The 19,511-nt window shown below is 33.8% G+C and overlaps 1 protein-coding gene across 17 annotated transcripts in view; it reads left to right on the top strand.

Annotated features, from left to right (window-relative positions):
• NBEA (neurobeachin) overlaps positions 1-19,511 on the top strand; it is a 450,877-nt gene that overhangs the window by 97,008 nt on the left and 334,358 nt on the right. For all 17 annotated transcript variants that reach the window (XM_085579109.1, XM_085579166.1, XM_085579149.1 and 14 more), the window contains exons 7-10: positions 2,032-2,151; positions 6,387-6,533; positions 13,520-13,717; positions 14,119-14,252. In XM_085579109.1, coding sequence (XP_085435235.1) covers positions 2,032-2,151; positions 6,387-6,533; positions 13,520-13,717; positions 14,119-14,252 — 599 coding nt within the window. The remainder of the gene's footprint in view (positions 1-2,031; positions 2,152-6,386; positions 6,534-13,519; positions 13,718-14,118; positions 14,253-19,511) is intronic.

Raw genomic sequence — 19,511 nt, 5'->3', positions numbered from 1 at the left:
TGGAAATACTTTGTGTGTGATGCCTCATCTCTCTGATTGTGCTGTCCTATGGAGTAGAAATATAACTCAGTGACTTGGCAGTTGGTGACTAAGCTTGACAGGTTTCAGCAGTAAACAAAAAAATGAATAGTGAAGGGTCTTTTAGTACTACCTAAAGAAGCTCTTGTTACAGCAGAGGGAGACATGGCCTCTGCATTTTTTGAGAAAATAATATGGGGAAAGAAACTGCAGGATGAATATGAAAGAAAGTTGTATTGCTGACTTTGAATATTAGGCAAAAAACCAAGGATTTTTTCAACCAAAAGTTGAAGTAAAATTGTGTGTGAGATCATACGACTTGGTGTGATTCATTGTGTAGTAGGAAAGTGCTGCCTCTCCTTTATAAAGTGTTTGCTAGTGCTAGAGAAATTGCCTAAATGCAGAAATACAAAAGTCTATGAGCAGATACACCATTAATCACAAAATCCAATAGACTGTTTAAAAGCTCCTTACAATTACCTGGGCACAGATTAATACCAATGTACAGACCACTGTAACTAAAATGAAGTTCTTTAAGAAGCTGAGGTTGAATCCAAATTGGTATGTTTTCAGAAATAGTTTTAAAGCCTTTTGAAAGAAAAGTTGCAGACAGAAGAGTTAAGGTTTTTTGGGTTTTTTTTTTGGGGGGGGGCAGGGGGGTTGAGGCTGACAATGACTCACAAAAATTACTTTGTTCATTATTCCTGGAAAATAAGAGTTTCCATATGTGACTTCACAAGCTAAACCTGGAGCAACCCTTCTTTATTCCAGCATTACCCAATAAATCTGTTTGCTTGAAAACACAAGCAGTTAAATACTCTGAAGTATCATTGTATGATCAGCAGCATTTTTTTACCTTTTGCTAGTTGTATATTTAAAGGAGGGAAAAATGAAAACATATTTTTAATACCTGGAAACAGATGTGTAAAATGTGTTCTAATATCTATAGCTATTATAGACTTGCAAGAGAATACAACTCAATTTGATGACTACTGTAATGGTGATTGTCAAAATGTGTTTTGCTGCATGCTGTTTTGTTTGTAATTCTGTGCTTTGTCTAATTTTAAAATCAACATATGAAACATCCACTTTTATTTTCTCTGACAGAGAGACAGAATTTTATATTAGTAGACTCTGTATCTACTTAGCTCAGGAAGAGAGTCAACAAGACCCAAGGGTTGCAGAAGTTGTCTACTTTGGAAAAGTGACTTATCTAAACATGGAAATCAAAATATGTTAATTGACAAAGAGACTGACTATTGGACGATGATGAAAATGTTAATTATTATTCCAAATTATTAGAATACAAAATGCTATTTTGAAGACAAGCTGACATTTTCAGAGTCAATTAGATTGGAAGGTGATGTGTTGAGACTGTCTGGTCTCTTCCCCTGCTTGCAAAAGGTACTCCTAGATAAAGTCACTGTGGATTTTGTCCAGTTATGTTTCAAATGTCTCCAAGAAAGGAGGCTCCAGAGTTGTTCTTGAATTTATTTGTCATGGACATAATGATTCCTGTTAAACAAATTATGGGAAAGATAACCATAGTAGTACCTGAAAACACTAAATTGTGGTGCTTTCTTTGATTATTTAATACATTTTTAATGATATGACAGTTGTCCAAAAATTGGTGGAATTGTAAATAATAAAGGAAAAATATCAGGGTAAGCAATCAGGATGACATCTTAACCTGGGCTGGAAAACTTGCTATTGTGGTTTTTTTTACAGAATAGTGTTGAAATTAAATTGCACTGTTGAAATTAAATTGTATGTATACATATTTGCCACTAATTCCATAAAGGAATGAAGGTAGGTACATCAATATATTTAAGCAGAGCTCTATTGACTAGACTTGAAGTCCCAATTATTTGAATTTTTAATTTTATGTGTTTGCAAGGACTCATCTTTTTGTGTAAGTTTATGAGATTGGTCACTCATATTTTATGTCATTCATTAACTTTGTTTTATAGCATGAAATCTGCCCCTGTGTACTGATTTTTCATGTCTTTCCAGTGGTACATGATAAGCATTGTACACATCTACAACCGGTGGAGAAACAGTGAAATACGCTGTTACGTCAATGGTCAGCTGGTATCCTATGGTGACATGGCCTGGCATGTTAACACGAATGATGTAAGATTTTATTGGTTTTCCTTTCTCATGACATTTTGTTTTAAGGTTAATTCAAAAGGAAAAAAGTTACTTTTTTTTTTTCCTCAAGATCTATGTAAATTTTGGTTCTAAAATGTCTATTTTATTCATTCTTATTCATCTACTTAATATTATTAGTATTATTGACTTTTTGAGTTTTTGTATACATGTTCTCTCTTTCTGTACCTTTGACTTTGCAAAGTTTCAGAGCTTGGACCTAATGGAGCAGCAAATCCTGCTCTTTCTGGCTCAAAGTTCTGACTGTGGAAGGCAGACAAAATTATTTTCTTGTGCTTTGCCTTCAGCTAAATTTGTGATAGAATTTCAGAGGTTCTTGATTCATCAAGTTACTACACTTTTGTAATTTTTTATTTATAATATGGTTCTCATTTCTTTCTGACTACTATTAGGGATGAAGAAGCCTTGGGGAAATGAACTGTCTTTTGCTAAATTCTAGAGGCAAAATAGGATTTGAATAGGGAGAGCTTAAATATTACATGTTAAAGTAGGAGAGCTCTGACTTCCAAAGGTTCTAATTTCCATTCTTTGGGGGTATTTTTGGTGGAATTTTGACTTGAAAGAAAAGAATAGCCTTTCAGTTTTTGCAGAACATGGTTTCTCCTTGGTAATATAAATATTTTCATGATAGGTGAAATGTGATGACTGAAAAGCCAGCTGAGGTCTCAGAGGATCTGGTCTGGATTATTTGTTATGGTGTGAGGATCTGTAATCCTTAATGACAAATACTTAGCAGGAGGAACTGCTCCTTTTGTTTGTATTTTCTTTACTGTATTCTTTTCCACTTTTTCATTCAACAAAAGTACAATCTTTTCTTAAGGTGAAATTGTTTTGCCAACCTTTAGATATTTTAAGTCTTAAATATGTACTAAAGTTTTTATTTTGTCCACTGGATAATATTCTATGAAAATTATCATTAGCTCTCCATTTTTTTATAACAAAAATCTGTTCTGTCAATAGTAGGAAGTAGAATAGAAAAATCAGAAAATTCAGGAAATCTTTATGAATGTAATGTATAAAATACATAAAAGGAAAAATAGGGGTATTTTGCATTACCTAGGAAGAGAAGGTCTTGTTTTAACAATAACTTTCTTGTTTCATATAAAGTTTGACTTGTTAGAAGTGTTCCCTTGAAAAGTCTTGAGCATTAATCCAGCTCATTTTGTTAACATCTACCTTCATACCCTTACACTTGGATATAACTTTAGTCTTCTGAAAGTTGTCTATAAAGTACCTTACCATAGTAGATTTGGGGGAAAAGAAAACACTATGTAAGTCAGGCAATCATTCTTCTTTCTTTACATCCCATGTTGAGCATAAGTATTTACGCAGTTTACACTGGTTTAACAAGTACAAGTTGTGAAAACAGAAAGGGTCAGGAGCTGCATATTGTTGACTAAGTGCAGCTGACTGCTCAGTCGTTTTTATGGATGAATATTGTAAGATAATCAAGATGTAATGTTAAAATTGTTAAATGTACTGATGACAAGATTTTTCATTTTCTCACTGTGTCAAATCTACCACTGAACAATATGCATTATGATTAAACATTTTTAGACTAGCAAAGCATTCATTACATGTACATTATCGAGTTTCACATTAAGGAACTGAATAGAATATAATTTTTTTTAAGCATAAGTTTTGTCTTGGTAGAGATTGTGAATTTATTTTGTTTCTTCCCCAGACTGATTTTGCATTACCATTCCCTAATATTTTTGTGACGGCTTTTTCAGTATCTGAAATTTACCTCTTGTTATCCAAGAAAGAGCTGTAGAAAACCTCAGTTTACCATTTTCATATGTAACCTGGGAGACATGGAAGTAAAAATAGAGGGGGGGAAAAAAGTGAAACTCTAAAAAAATGCTTATTTATTACTTTATTTTAATTTATTTTTTCTTGTATTTCTTAGAATTCATTCTTATTTATACAAGGCCATGAATTTACTGGGTTCTTAACTATTTCTGTATTATGGCCAGGCAGATGCAGGATATTACATGATGTACTCATTATGGGTTCAGGTCTGCATTCTTCAAAAATATATGTTGAATTAAGAGATATGTTTTCATTATTTTGAGCCTTCATATATTGAATATTTGCAGTATGTTTCACCCAAATGTTAGAGGGAAGATACAAATTTGGATGAAAAAGGAGAAGACATTGTAAACATCTTTGTTTTAGCTTTGTTTCTGTTTTGGATGCTGCTGATACTCTGTTTCCATAGAGCCATTTTTGGCTCCAAATTCATTACTACTATTTAATGAAATATAAAACCATAGCAATGCCTTTATCGATTGTTTTCATGTCCTGTGCAATATACCATGGCTGGTGATAAAGGACTCATTGAGCTTATATTTCAAGGGGTAAATATATCTTGGGATTATGGCAAAAAGGCAAAGTGACATGCATGGCAAGGTATAACTCATGTTTACAGATTGCTTGGTATCTGGAACAGAAGTGGATAAAATTACCAGGAAAAGAGGAGTTAGCCCTCCCCTTCAACTAAAATAAATGGGAGCACCTAATCAAGAATGAAGTGTCAGAAATGGGAAAGTGTAAACTGGGAAGAATGAAAAAAGAAAAGGAAATTACTAGAGGCTAACAAATCTACAATTTAAATATAATTAGAACTCAGAATCTGTTGAGAGCTACAACAGTTGTACAAATAATGGTAACTAGAGGAATCCAGGAAAATACCCTTCTAATAGGCAGAAATGTAGTCTCAGAATATTTAAGTATCAACTAGGAAAATGGTGGCATCAATACCTCAGACAAGTTCCTCAAATAACCATTGAAAAGGGCAATTGCTCAACCTTAATTGATGTAACACTTCCTGACAGCAATGGCGCACTGTCATGAAAGCCTTCAAGGCTAAGCAGCAGTCAAAAAAAGTAACTGAAAATTTTTATAAAATTTTGCCATTAGGTTTACCAGGAGTCAAAGGGGTCTGTTTAACTCATCTTTTCCACTGTACATCCTGGATATGACTTTGTGAATCAATTTTAATGTAGGGTTTTTGCCAGAAGTTTTAATTTTTTTTCAAAATGCTTAAAAGAATAGAAATTCCAAGGGGAAAAATTTAAGAGGTAAATCAAAGGAGGATAAATAATAGACAAAATCCCGGATACTTCTTCCCTCACCTGTTCTTAAAGCTGAGCTCCAGATCTTTGTCTGTCCTTACATATGAGTCCCCTTTTCCTTGTTAACAACCTATCCACCTAGAGCAGTTGCTATAACAGTTCACCATATTTCATTTCATTCTCTAGACTGACAAAGTTTTCCTTAAGGTAAAATTCAGCAGTTAAGCCAGATGAAAAAGGAAGTTTCCTAATGCAGGTTCTATTGGCTCAGCTCAAAAAGCGATGTCAGATCCTTGTTTCCATTCAATAAAGCAGCGATGACTCAAGAAAGCTGAGAGAATAACCTTCAAAGATCCTTGAGCTTCTTCCTCTTGTCCTTTTGTGCTGCATAATGTCTTCTGGTTTCTCAGGTCTTTGTTCTAGGTAGGTTTTTTGGAAGCACCTGAAAAACTTTACCAAATCCTTGCAAAATAGCCACAAAAAATCACTTCTAATCTGAAATAGTATGATGTGGAAAGACAGAAGGGCAGGGATAGTTAACATCAGAAGGGAGGGATAGTTTTTGGAAGAAAGAATGGAAAATAACATCTAGTGTGTATTCTTGTGTGTCTTCTGTAAGGCAGAAGATGATTTAAGGTCAAATCAAATCATTATAGGCTGTGGTCAGAGAGGGAAAATATGCAACACCTGCAAATTAGAAAAGTCTGTATTTGTTTCCTTTTTTTCTTCTAGAGGTGTTCAGCTCTGTTGGCACAGCAGTCTAAGAAGAGGGCATTTCAGCATGTGTTCTTGTGTATTTGCAGTAGGAGTTCTGAGTACAATTACAAGAAAGTTCAAGTGTGTCATGTTCCTAGAAGGCAATAGGAGGGATTGTTTGGTACTTGAATGTACTATTCTCATTTTCTCTGTTGTATGTTGACCAATTAATAGAAAACAAATCCTAGCAGCCAGTCACATGGACTGGCTCTAAAATAATTACTGCTATAATATTCAAAATTAAGATGTTCACCAGATGCTAGTAATAGAGGATTGATAATGGTTTGTTTATGTCTCTCTTTATTTGTGGCTTTAGTAGTTGTACATTAATACTATTTCATTATTAACTGCCTCTTTCTGATACAGAGCTATGATAAATGTTTTCTTGGATCTTCGGAGACTGCTGATGCAAATAGAGTGTTCTGTGGCCAACTTGGAGCAGTATATGTATTCACTGAAGCACTCAACCCAGCACAGATTTTTGCAATACATCAGTTAGGACCTGGATATAAGGTAATACCAGATTTGAAGAAAGATAAATCTGGAAAAATAAAATGATTAAGAGACATAGTTGGAAGAAATGTGAAACATGTGAATATTCCTCATAGAATTATGTCAATTTTTTTCATGTGATTTGTTTTCAGCAACATAGGATTACTTTTTCAAGTATCCTAACTAACCCTAATTTTCTACCATCTTTTTGAAATATTAAAGTTTTGTTTAAAGCATAGCTGAAATATGTTTGTATGGGAAATTAATTACTTTGGGTCATAATCAGATTAGAGAAATTTTGTATTTGGTGCACTGAATACCAGAGAAATAACTTCCTTCTCTACTGTTTGTATTTAAAAATGTGAGTTAAGTCAGATTAACATTCAACAAGGCATACTAAAACAATTCTGTTCAAATGCATGGTTTCAGACAGTCTTATTAAGGCAAAAGTTGTGCTTTTTATACTCATGCTTTGTCAATGACATTGAGGGGAGAGATTGGATAAATTAATGGTGCATGCATAAACTTAGGTCTCTAGTCTTGGAATGGGTGTGTATTATTTCATTGAGAAAAACAACACAGATACTTCACGGAAATCTGCAGAAACTCCTTTGTCGATAATACTTGAAAATTAATCTACCACTAGGTTAAAAAAAAAAATTAATTTCAGTTTATACTATTGGGTGTTTCCCAGATTTATTTTTTCTAATTTTTTGAAATTTCTGGTTTCATCCAAATGAATACATATCATTTTTCAGTACATTTTTTAGTGCATTTTTCAATACATATCACATCCTCTGAAAATAAAAACTTGTGAAAGTCATAAGTAAAAATCAACATTTAGATTCTAATAGTTTTAATTTTGTGTGTAGAAAATGCATACTCTTAATAATTTGATTTTAGCTAGTATTTGAATGACAGAGGCAGTTGGAACTATCTTTTGTGGTATGTATCTTTGTATGTAAATAACCATGTATATATCAGGATTACATGGAGAAGAAGTCTATTACATATAGTTGATGGTTAAAATTTGCCTCAAAGCTAAAAATATTAAGTCAGTTAAGAAAAGTCCATCACCTGTGCAAACAAGGATGTTTTATTCCAAAATTTTTACGGTATTTTGTTTAGACAAATATTTCTGCAAATATTATTTAGTCACACAAAAGAAATTAATGTAGCCTTATATTAATAATAAATGTAGTAAGTATTTATGAATTTATTAAATTACTGAGTTCCAGTATGCAGAAACGTACTGGGGTGATATCAAACCAGAATAAGGCTGTCATGTGTTTCAAAAAGTGCAAATTACTATGTAATATTTTTTGATTGTTGAAGGGGTTGATAAGGATATGAGCTTTCATGCTAAATGACATTTCCAATAGTTACTGCACTAACCTTATTACAGTTGTCAAATTTCCCTGCTTGATTCATAGGCTTCCCTTAAATTACATTTCTGCACACCTGTAGCTTCTTAGTGATTTTTTAAAAAATGACATCTATATTTAATATTTTGGGGAAATTCTTCTTTTGTCTGTCATGGTTTTGGATTTGGCTTATGTACATTTAACAGTTAATGCCCCCTTGTTCTCTGAAGGAATTTTTTTTCCTTGTCTAAAAAATCTTGAAGTATATTTTACTATTTAATACCAGATAAAAAGAACAGGATCCCAGAGCATTACCCTAGAAATAACATTAATTTCTTTGACTTTTTTATTCCCCCAAAAAATAAGACAAAATGTAAGATTTTTTTGACATTTTTCTAGCACAAGATCTGCTCACAACCAAAAAAGGAACCATGTCTTGTAGTTTAGATATTTCAGGACACCCACTGTAGTTTTCACTCAAAGCCTGCTCGTTTCATATCTCATTTAAGATTATTTCTGTAAATCCTTTCAGATTCTGTGCTGGTGCAAAGGTCCACTGGTTCAGAATAATTCAGTGTGGGATTTAATAGTCTAAAGGGGCCTCAATTGACATATAGTTTGTGTTCCTGAACACTAGAGATCGTGTTCTCGCTCTTATACAACTTGCTGATGCAAACTGGCCTTTCAGAAACTTTTCTTAAGTAGTTCACTACATTTCTTGCTCATTCTAATTGTTAGTACTGTTAGCCAACTGGGAAAATTAACTCCTTCTAAAAAGACCCTAGATTAATTGTGAGCTCCAGTTGTGCCAAACTTTTCTGCCAAAGGAGGATTATTCAAAATAAACCAAAATAAATTTATTGAAAATAGTTGAGATTTTTTTTTTTTTAAACATCTTCATACAGATATTTTTTCTTTCCTATGACAGTATATGGTGGTTCCTTTGATTCAAAATTCATACTTTGGTCCATTATAACTGAGGATCTGATTCTTTAGGGGAAGTGACCATTCCTCTACCTACTTTGCTCATGAGAGGAGACTGATTTTGCCTCTCATTCAACTGCCCTCAATCATTTGTAATGCCTCTAGTCTATTGACTGCCATTAAAACCTCTGGAAGAGAAAGCTGCATAATCTACCAGCATACAGGACAGTTTGCACATATTTGTTAATATACATAGTAAATAATGTTGTGAATGACACCAAAGCCACAAAATTCAGGACAAGTGAGAGCTTGATATATAGATAAAAATACATCTGTTGCACCTTGTCCCACTCCTATTCTGTGGTACAGGTAGGAGCAACATATTTTAGGACTGACTGGAGAAGTCATTAAAATAAGTTTTACTTATTATGTGTGTCCAATAGTTGTATATTTATGTATAATGTTCATATTATTTATGGCACATGACATTCTTGTATAGAGTGTAGTAACATAGAAAACAGTTCATAGTCCTTCCATGCTGATCTTGCTCAGCATGTTTGTATGAGTGCATTTGGTTATAACCAGCATGCCCTAATAATAAAATTTGTTAAGAAAATAGATGTTTTAGTTTGAAATACTACATTTTCACTTGTAGACAAAGGCTTTTTCTTAAAAGAGGAGGTTCCATTTTGTGAGTAGCAATGACAAACTGACACTCTTAGTAGCTATTGAAATTACTCATAATCAAATCTTTAAGGTGAAGAGAGTCAAATACACTGGCAATAGAACCATGTGGTTTGTCTCATCCCCATTAAGTCTTCCCAAATTAATCCATAATGTATCTTGAAATTTGAAACTATGTTTAGTAGAAATATATTGCTATTCCATATTTGCATTCCCAGTTTTTGTCTGTAATAAAGCACACTCATTTTGAGCCTTGCCATTGCTGAACAGGACTTTTACCTAGTTGTTAGAGATTGAAGAAAGAAAAAAGGAAATGAGAGCAATATCCTTGTTCTCACTGTGCTTTCCCTGCTGCCCATCCTTGTTCCCAGGCAGCAAAGAGAGGAGAGCCTGTCTGTGCTGGAATCCCGAGGGGCTGATAAACAGAGTGGAGGGCAGGGGAGGTAATGTGAGAGGAAGAGATGCATCTGATACCAGTGTTTGGTGCTGTTTATAAAAGGATGCTTCTCAAAGCCCTGTTCTAATCTGTGCCACTCCTCTGAACCCTCCCACAGGCATTTCAAAGCACGTTATCAGATTATTCCATATGTTGTTTCCGTGTTTGTTTTTGATCAGTGCTGCAATACCAATCATTTTGTCACATAAGGTTGGAATAAGAATACACTCATTCATGAGTGTATTCATGTGTATTCATACAGACACAAAATAGTACCAAAAATTCAAATCTGCTTAAACCAACAAGAAAATATTTTATGTATGATTGCTGAACCTACAGGGGCAAAATGTAGTGAATAGTAAATCAGGAAGCTGCAGTCTTGCTACTAAAGGAAGAGGGGGAGCTGCTGGTGATCAAGCACATATTCTTTTACTGGAGAATTTACTACTGAAGTAATTCTCATCTCTCTCTGTTATTTCCTATTCCTATAGGAGCAGCAAACATACTTTATATGGATCCTGTATGTGTATTTTTACCTTATATAGAGTATGTTAAATCCATGGCTATTTCTTTCTGTCTTGATGCCCTCACACTGCCTGTGCCAGACCTCAGAGTTGCATATACACAACAGCCTCTACTAACCTCCTGTGGATGCATTTTCCCATGTTCCCAGTACAGTATGCATATACTGAATTTCTTTTCTCTTTCTGTGGATCAATGCTAGTAATAAAGAAGTAACATATATCAGAATTTTTAGCCTCTCTTTACATTCTGTTAGAATAATCTTTTAGGTTAGGAGACCAGAATTTCCAATTTATGATCACTTTTGTTAGGCTTTGATGGCAGAACATTCCTTTAGTTCTTGTTTTTTTCTGCAAAGAAGTGTGAGGTAGTATTATGTTGATTCATAATTTATTTGTCTGACTTGCAAATAGTGATCTCAAATTCTTGCAGCAATTAAACACTGACAATGGGGAAGTAAAATAATGTCAAAATTTGTATATAAAGTTAGTTTAACTTAAGCAGTTTAGAGCATTGCAAAATTTTATGGTAATGAAATTATAAGATTTTGTGTTGAAACACTTTACAGTTTTTCATAACTTTGCTATTTAAATAAGTTAAAGTGGAAAAACCTTATGAGTTTTGGAATCTGAAAAAGCTGAGAGGCATGAAACATTTCCAGGATAATAAGTGTTTTCATATGGTAAAACATTAAAATACAGTATAAGCATCATGTAGATGTCTTTGGAAATCAGCAGAATCACTAAATTGTTTTTCCTCTGCAGAAAGTGTGCACGTATTTCTATGTATAGTTAGAATGTCCTCTGGGGTGAAATACATGTCACCTTCCTCAGGACAAATCCATAATCTGTAGCAGTCATTTCCTGATAAGTGAGATGTAGGCAGCCATATCAACAGAGAACCAGCTCTCAAGTTCTAAGCATAATATTCCTTCTTTGGGAATTTCTACTTCAGTAAGTAGTGTAGCACAATAGGAACACATTTTTAGATTAAAACATTCAGTGCTGAGGACTGGATACTCACAGTGTGTTATATTGTGTTTTTACTTTGGATTTGTTGTAGTCTGATCCTTTGGGCTGAATGAGTATCACCTATTGCAGGATATTTGAGTTTTATCCTCAAAGAAGTCTCTGGCTCTGAACAGCTTTGCAGTATGAACAGAACAATAAGTGGGGACTGCTGGGAGCTTCCCTACAGAACAGACTCCTAACCCAAATGCAAATCACAGAATCACAGAGTGGTCAAAGATGTAGGAAGCCACTGGATGCTGGAGGTCCTCCGGTCCTCCCTGCTCAAAAAGGGTCACCTAGATCCAGTTGCCCAGGACTATATCCTGACAGTTTTTTAATAAGTCCTAATACAGAGACTCTATCACCTTGCTGGGCAGTTTCACAGTGAAAAACTGTTTTCTGATGTTTAGAGGGAGCTGTCGTTGGTCAAAGATGTAGGAAGCCACTGGATGCTGGAGGTCTTCCGGTCCTCCCTGCTCAAAAAGGGTCACCTAGATCCAGTTGCCCAGGACTATATCCTGACAGTTTTTTAATAAGTCCTAATACAGAGACTCTATCACCTTGCTGGGAAGTTTCACAGTGAAAAACTGTTTTCTGATGTTTAGAGGGAGCTGTCGTTGTTCCAGTTTGTCTGGTACCTTTTCAGCATTACAGCCTCTCTTCTGCCGGGCATCACCAAGGCTGGGACAGTGCAAAATTGGGACAGATGTTCTCCAAGGGTTCTCCAGCAGTGCCAGTCAGGTGGCCAGTTTGCTCAGCTTCTGGCCCACATACAAAGGGGTGCTAGTCAGCAGACCTAATATTGCTGTGTCAGTCACTTGAGCAGATGCGCTTTCCCATTGTTCGGCTGTAATAAAAATAATTTTTTTCAGGGTTTCCAGCAGCCCTGAGAACTCTGGGGTTTATGGGGTTACATCAGTAGTAGGAACCTATAATTTTTTTGGAAAGAGAAGCTAGGAGCTTATAAATTTTTAATTTAATTTTTAATTAAATTGTGTTTTAATTTTAACATAGGTAACAAAAACACCAGTCCTGTTACTTTCAATAGTTTCAGTGATAGAGGATTTCATACTGTGGGGGGATAGGGGATATTTGGTAGGAACAAAGAGATAAAGAGACTTGTGATCACTATATGCAGTGAAAGCAAGGGAAATGGTATAATCTCAGAAATAAATTATTTTAAACTCAGAAAATATTTTCGCAATAACATTATATATATACACGTACACACACACACACACATATATTTGTGTCTTCATTTACAATAAAATGGTGGTAATTTCTACCAAATTTGCTTTTCTTGTATCAGTAGAACACTGTACTGTGTTACTACTAGTTATCTTTTTGCCACTGTTAAATGATTGTTATATGCCAAATAAATCTGACAATGCTTTGCAGAAATCTATCTTTTTGTGCTTTACTGATATATCAATATTGCCAGAAAACTTAATTTTGGATCAAATATGAATAATTATATGTTTAAAAATAAAAAAAATTCTTCAGTCTTCCTTGGAAAAGCTCTGAATTTGAGAATAATTAATGTGAAATGTGGCATTTATGATTTATTTTGGATTTTATTGTAAGTGGCTTGTTTGTATTGTCTGTTAATGAAGCATGGTTTTTAATGTTGTTCAAAAATAACTTCTTTTAAGCAACATGATATAGCATTTTATATTCTAATTTGAATTAATTGTATAAATAAAATGCAACACATTTAATTATTTTTATTTTTAATGTGTTTTATGCTTAAATTTTATTTTAACATATTTATGGTTCTTATGGTAATGTGTGTTTTTTAAGATAATTACTTGTGAGACTTGGAAACACTGATGATGAAAGGAGAGATAATACATGAAATACCAAATAATATATTGACGCATTGATGTGGTGTAGACTAGACAGAAACAAATCTATCTCATTGTTCAATAGCATTAGGCTAGTGGTCAATGCAAGCAAAGTTTAGTAGTTTATTTATTACCTCTCAACTCTAATGTAGTTTTTTGCACATCTTGTGGCAAGGAATTTGTCCAAATTCATTACTTTGTAAAAATTTTGGGTTTTTTTCAGAGCACATTCAAATTTAAATCCGAGAGCGACATCCATCTGGCTGAGCACCATAAACAAGTGCTGTATGACGGGAAGCTCGCAAGCAGCATCGCTTTCACCTATAATGCGAAGGCCACTGATGCTCAGCTATGCCTTGAATCCTCACCAAAGGAGAATCCTTCCATTTTTGTACACTCCCCTCATGCTCTCATGCTTCAGGTTGGTGCTGCTAAGTTGATCTTCTGTGATTGCTGTTGGCTGAACATCACACAGACGGTTTGTCTGTTAGTGTACAGAGATTGCTCTTTTGTGCTCTGTCAGCTCTTAATATAACTTTCACTTGAAATGTTCTTTCTTTGCTCCATTTCTAAAGCAAGGAAAAAAATTTTCCATAAGAAATGCAGACTTCATTCTATAAGGCACAGTTTACCATGATACTGAAAATTTTCTGTTTAATGTTTGCCTTTAAATATAGTTATTATAATTGAAGTATACATGTTGAAACAAAGTTTTTAGAAGTCTGCACACAAATTTGTGTTAAAGTACTTAAAAATTATATTTTTAACTGTTCTTTTAAAATTGAGATTAATTGTGGTTTTTCCTTTATTTTATGTTTTTAGGATGTGAAAGCTATTGTAACCCACTCCATTCACAGTGCAATTCATTCCATTGGAGGGATCCAGGTTCTTTTTCCTCTCTTTGCCCAGTTAGACAATCGACAGCTGCATGACAGTCAGGTGGAAACAACAGTTTGGTAAGCATCTTTTAACCAAGATAGAAACTAAATTAAGCTTACAAAATTTTTCCTCTTGTTTTGGGGGCATATTCTCTATTTTTTTCTACATTTTACCCTTTCTTCTTTTAAAAAATTATTATTTTTTTAAAAAGTAGTTTACTGTACAAAACTTATATGATTAAATAATGAATTCATATCACTCTAGAGTCTTCAAGGGCAGTTTCATGACAATTCATCCAACTTTTGAAAGAACTCAATATGCTTTTACTTGAGAGTGCAATGCTGTTTACCTTCTCAAAGTCTGTGTCATTTGAATTCATATTTCATAGCATTCAAAAATTAATTAATATGTGGTCAGAAAGTGATCGAACTCTGACTAGACATTTTGTGACCATATTACAATTGCAATAGTGACTGGGGATGTGACAAGAGAATTTTAAACTGGGACCCATGAACTTTTGCCTCTGATACTATGGAAGACACGTCTAAGTTGAAAAGTCTTTATAGATGTTAAAAACAGATGTTGAAAAACACTACCTAGGAGTCTGTTACTACCCATGTTGACTTAGAATCATAGAATCCTTTAGGAAAAGACCTCTAAGATCATGGAGTCCCACCATTAACCTAGGACTACAAAGTCCACCACTAAACCACATCCCTAAATGCCACATCTGCATGTCTCCTAAATATCTCCAGGCATGGTAACTCCTTTCTCAAAATTAGCTCAGCAATGATTTTTTTGAAAAGATCTCTTGCCTTGTGCTTGTTATAGCAGGTGCCTGTCCTGCAGCACCAGATAGCTAAACTTCTCCAGAAAAATGTTTGGCCTAAATCTTTGAGGGTAACAAATCTGAAAGGATAATGCTGAACAACTGTTATGGTGTTTCCCTGGAGGATTATTTGTAACCAAAGCCTGATAGAAAGCAGTGTTTAGGGACAAAATAAGATGGCTTTTCTATTTAAATTAGGGGACAAAACAGGTATGTTATTCCAAGCATGTGGCTTATTTTCCTGCTTATAATATTCTTCTATTAATTATTCTGGGTGTTTCTTATTGCATTTGATAGTTCAGTTAAAAAACAGTAAACTGAACAAACAATTAACGAATACTAAAATTGCCAACAAATTGGGAAGACAGAAAAGTGGATTGTGTATTGGTTACTGTGGAATATTTTTTTTTTAAGTCTCTTTTGTACTTTGCACTGAAGCATTGTAAAGTAAGGGAAATAGAAAAATAAATGCTTGGTTTGAAATAATCTTGGAAAAAAAAGCACTGTATTTTTTTTTTTTTTGATTTACTGGGAAAGCAAAAGACTGAAATGCTTTATTATAGTTTACGGAGTTTATGTGTGTATATGTCGCCATATAAGAATAAAATATATGTTAAATTCATTTATGAGTTGAATCTGTAATAGATGACAAAGCAATAACTAGATCTCTTTAAAAATGAAGAAGTAATGTAACTTTTAGAAGTTGAGATAAAGACTAATTCTTCCCAAGTGTGTGGTCTACTCAGTGAGTAAGAACATTCATAATGTTTAATTGAAAATGTACAGAACATTTCTGAGTTAGTTGAACTGTAAGTAGAAAAAAAATTTGTTCTTGAATAAGTCAATGCATTTCTTCTATAATTAGATTATATTCTGAAAAGAGATCTGTAATTCATTGTGCTATATGATTGTACAAATGCATAATACAAGAGGATGTGGTCCTAATTCAAGAAGATATTAAAAAAAGTTTAAGCAAATGGCTGCTTGATGAGATATAATTTATATGTTTATAGGATATGGTCTGTGCATTATTTTCTCATATGTTATTTAGTAAGATATAGGTTTTAAGAAAAAGAATGCTGGAAGTGAACAAGGAAATAGGCAAATAAAAGAATAAAATATTTTTGGGATCTAAGAAAAGTGCTAATGGGGAAAGAATGCTAAATTGGAGTCTGTGTCACAAAATGTTTTGCCTGTAAGCAGAGGTGACCTGCCTCTCTAGTTCTCTCATACAACACCTCACTATTCAGCTGACTCATGTTTTTGAATGATACCTGATTAGTAGTCTTACTAGCTTCATCACAGGTTATGAGAAAACAATTGCAAAGGCATAAGAAAGAAATAACTTCCCCTTTCTCTTCAACAAGCTTTCAGAAAGAAAAAAAACACATTTAAACTGGAAGCTAAGGAAGCACTTTAGAGAGCTGCCGTAGCTCATGGAAATGTTAATTGTTGGCATATAATTCTACTTAATACTACTTTATCTGTTTTATGCTATGATTAATTATCTGTAGTTATCATACTAACCACCTGTGATGGAGTTATTAATAAAAATCTTTTTGTATTACTTTGCTATGATTAATTTTCTATAGTTATCATACTAACCACCTGTGATGGAGTTATTCATAAAATCTTTTTGTATTACTTTGGAGAAGCTGAAAATACATATAAAGGATTTTTATCTTTATGAAGGATTCTTTCCCAAAGAGAATCAGACAAAACAAATACCTGTATTATTCTCTTTTATATAGACTCTTCAAGTTAAATTGTCTGTAATTAATAATCATACTTAGATCAACAAAGCAACATGCCTACCTCACCTAAAGTTGCCTTTTGTAAAGGTAATTTGTAGAGATAACTTTGTAATACATGATCCAAGATGAAAGGTATTAAGACAAATCTGACAGAAATAATTATCGTGGGATGAGGAGTCTAGCGAAACTGATCTGTGTACTGGTTTAAAAATAAAGTAGAATAAAAGAACTGCAACAACAACAAAACAAACAAAAGCCAAGGTAAATTTCACTTTTATCCTAAGGGTGCAAATTCCTGACTTTTCAGGTACTTCTAAACAGTATCATAGCCATTGAAGGTACTGCATCATCATGCTTTTATCACCTTTTTTTCCTCCTGCTTCTTAATAACAGAAAACTGCTAGATTTTTTCCCAAGAAATTAGCTATATTTTCAGTAATTATCATAGTTCTCTGATTTAGTGTTGGCTGACATATATAGCTTCACTTTCTATCTATATCCTGGCTCCACTGCAGACAAACTGATGTGTTCTAGGAAGGGTATGACACAGAAGAGATGTAGGAATTGGGCTGAAGTACCATTTTTATCTACGGGTGTTGTAAGTAGGAAAGAATGGAGAGAAATTTTGTTTTGCAGTGCACAGAATTTTGCTAATTTAATGTGCAATGTCAATTACTGTGCAGTAATGTGATGCATGTTGGTTCCTTGTAAGTTTGTTAAATTCTGTTTGAAAAATTGTTCAACTTAGTCTTCTCATCCATGTTATTCTTCCTCTGTCAATGACAATCTTTTTAAAAGAATTATTTTGGCAATCGGTTTCTGCTGATAAATATTTTCATATTTAAAATCTTCAGGTTTAATTTGTGTTCAGCTGAGAAAGCGAATAAACAAATTGAGTATCTGTAGAAATTGTTAACAAAGTTCTAAATACAGTCCTCCAAATTAGGCAGATTAAATTCTTCAAATGCAATATTGAGGGGAAAAATACATTACTTGAGTATGGATTTTTTATATCTAGATACACATTTCCTTGAGGTCAGTCTGACAGCATGAGGAAAGAGTTTTGAAGAGGCTGGGAAAGTTTATCTGAGAATTCAAGCAGATCAGATGCTCTCTGGCATAATAAGTAAGGTGAAAAACATTACATGTGAAACCAGTGTTGTATGCAGCACTTGTTACTTACTGCACTTTCATTCCCCCCGCTGCTCCAAAAAGGAAGTTTTACCTAAAAGAAGTCTAAGCAATGTCTCTGAGAGAAGAAGTCCACAAAACAAAACCCAAGCCATAACTACCATACAATTCCCCAACCCCTTCCCCGAAAATAGGCCTCAACCCTACAGACAGCATGTAGTCTGTTTTCTGCCTGTCTCTGATCATCTTCAGGTAGTAATACCTTCAATTCTGTACATGCAGTGAGAATTTTAAAAACTTTCATTTTGATTTTATAGTTCTATGAGTTAAAATATAGATCTTTTACTTAATTTCCTGCATAATAATGTGGGCAAACTGCTAGTTATATTCAATTATTATGTTAATTTTCATCAGTACTGTGGTTCTATGCAGTATTCATCTCAAAAGTCATTGCACCTCTATGTGCCTGCCAGATGGTTCTCCTTAACTGCTGCATTTTCTGGTACTTGGATTTTTTAATGTGCTTGAAGGTGTAATGATGCATTCATGTGTGCTATCACAAGATTTGAATTACTATATACTGCAGTCAACTCTATTATTTATGGTGGCAATCTTGGATAATGCAGAAGGATTAGAAGTTAGAGCTACTGCCTGCAGACCTGTGCTGACTCTGCAGAGCTGGATTGAAGTATCTTTATGTGTCTGGATCAATAGGTGTTAAAAGCCATTTTGGAATTAAGTGAAAGCATAGCTCAGTCACAAAAGAATTGGCTAAATTAATACATTTTCCTTAAACTAGAGATGCTGGCATCACTTTAGTATCAGCCAAGGTAGCTGTGTGCAGACGTAATGTGGACAGTAAGGATTAATTAGTTCAGCCATAGCCAGCATAAAGATGGTTGATAATCTAAGAAGTGATATATGGGCAACGTCTACATGTGAATTACTACACTTTTTTTTAGTCAGTCTTACACAGAAGCAGCTGTTTCAGTGTCTGTGGCATGGTTAGGTATAAGTGGTACAAGTGGTCACTTGTGTTTTCTGAGTTGACATGGTTTATGGGTGCTTAAATAGACGGAGAGAGGGAAAAACCTTTATTGTTGTGGTGTTGGTGTCTTACAACTTGGATTCAGAGTCTATCAGAATTTCTAACAGTTGCATAGAGATTGCATTGATATAAGAATAACTTTAGCCCATGAGTTTACATCTAAATCATAGAATGAACAAGTAAACTGATATAAATTTAAAAGCTTTTGACAAAATACTTCTGAGATTAGAAAATGAACTTAAGTCTGTATATGGTTCAAAAATCTTTAAAATCAATTTTAAGAATATTTTTAACATTTCAATATAGTATTAACAGTATTTGCTATTAGAATTTTAATTCTAATTCTGCAAAGATATATGCTGTTTCTTGACTTTATGCATAATGGCACATTGTCTTAAGTCATTCATAAGAGGATGAGGAGTTTCTCCTAGAGGATGGTAGTAAGCACAATGTATCTAAATGGAATTTTCTTTTACCTCTTCAATTTTTAAATAAATCTATGTTTAAATCTTCAACGCTTTATGTGAGCTGCTTATGGATTTTCATGTAGTAAAAATGATTAGATTCTTATTTT

Source organism: Lonchura striata, chromosome 1 (genome assembly GCF_050655825.1).
Source record: "Lonchura striata isolate lonStrDom1 chromosome 1, ASM5065582v1, whole genome shotgun sequence".
NCBI classification, from domain to species: Eukaryota; Metazoa; Chordata; class Aves; order Passeriformes; family Estrildidae; genus Lonchura; species Lonchura striata.
The sequence above is the reverse complement of the archived record's forward strand: the minus strand, read 5'-3'. Positions and strand labels throughout refer to the sequence as shown.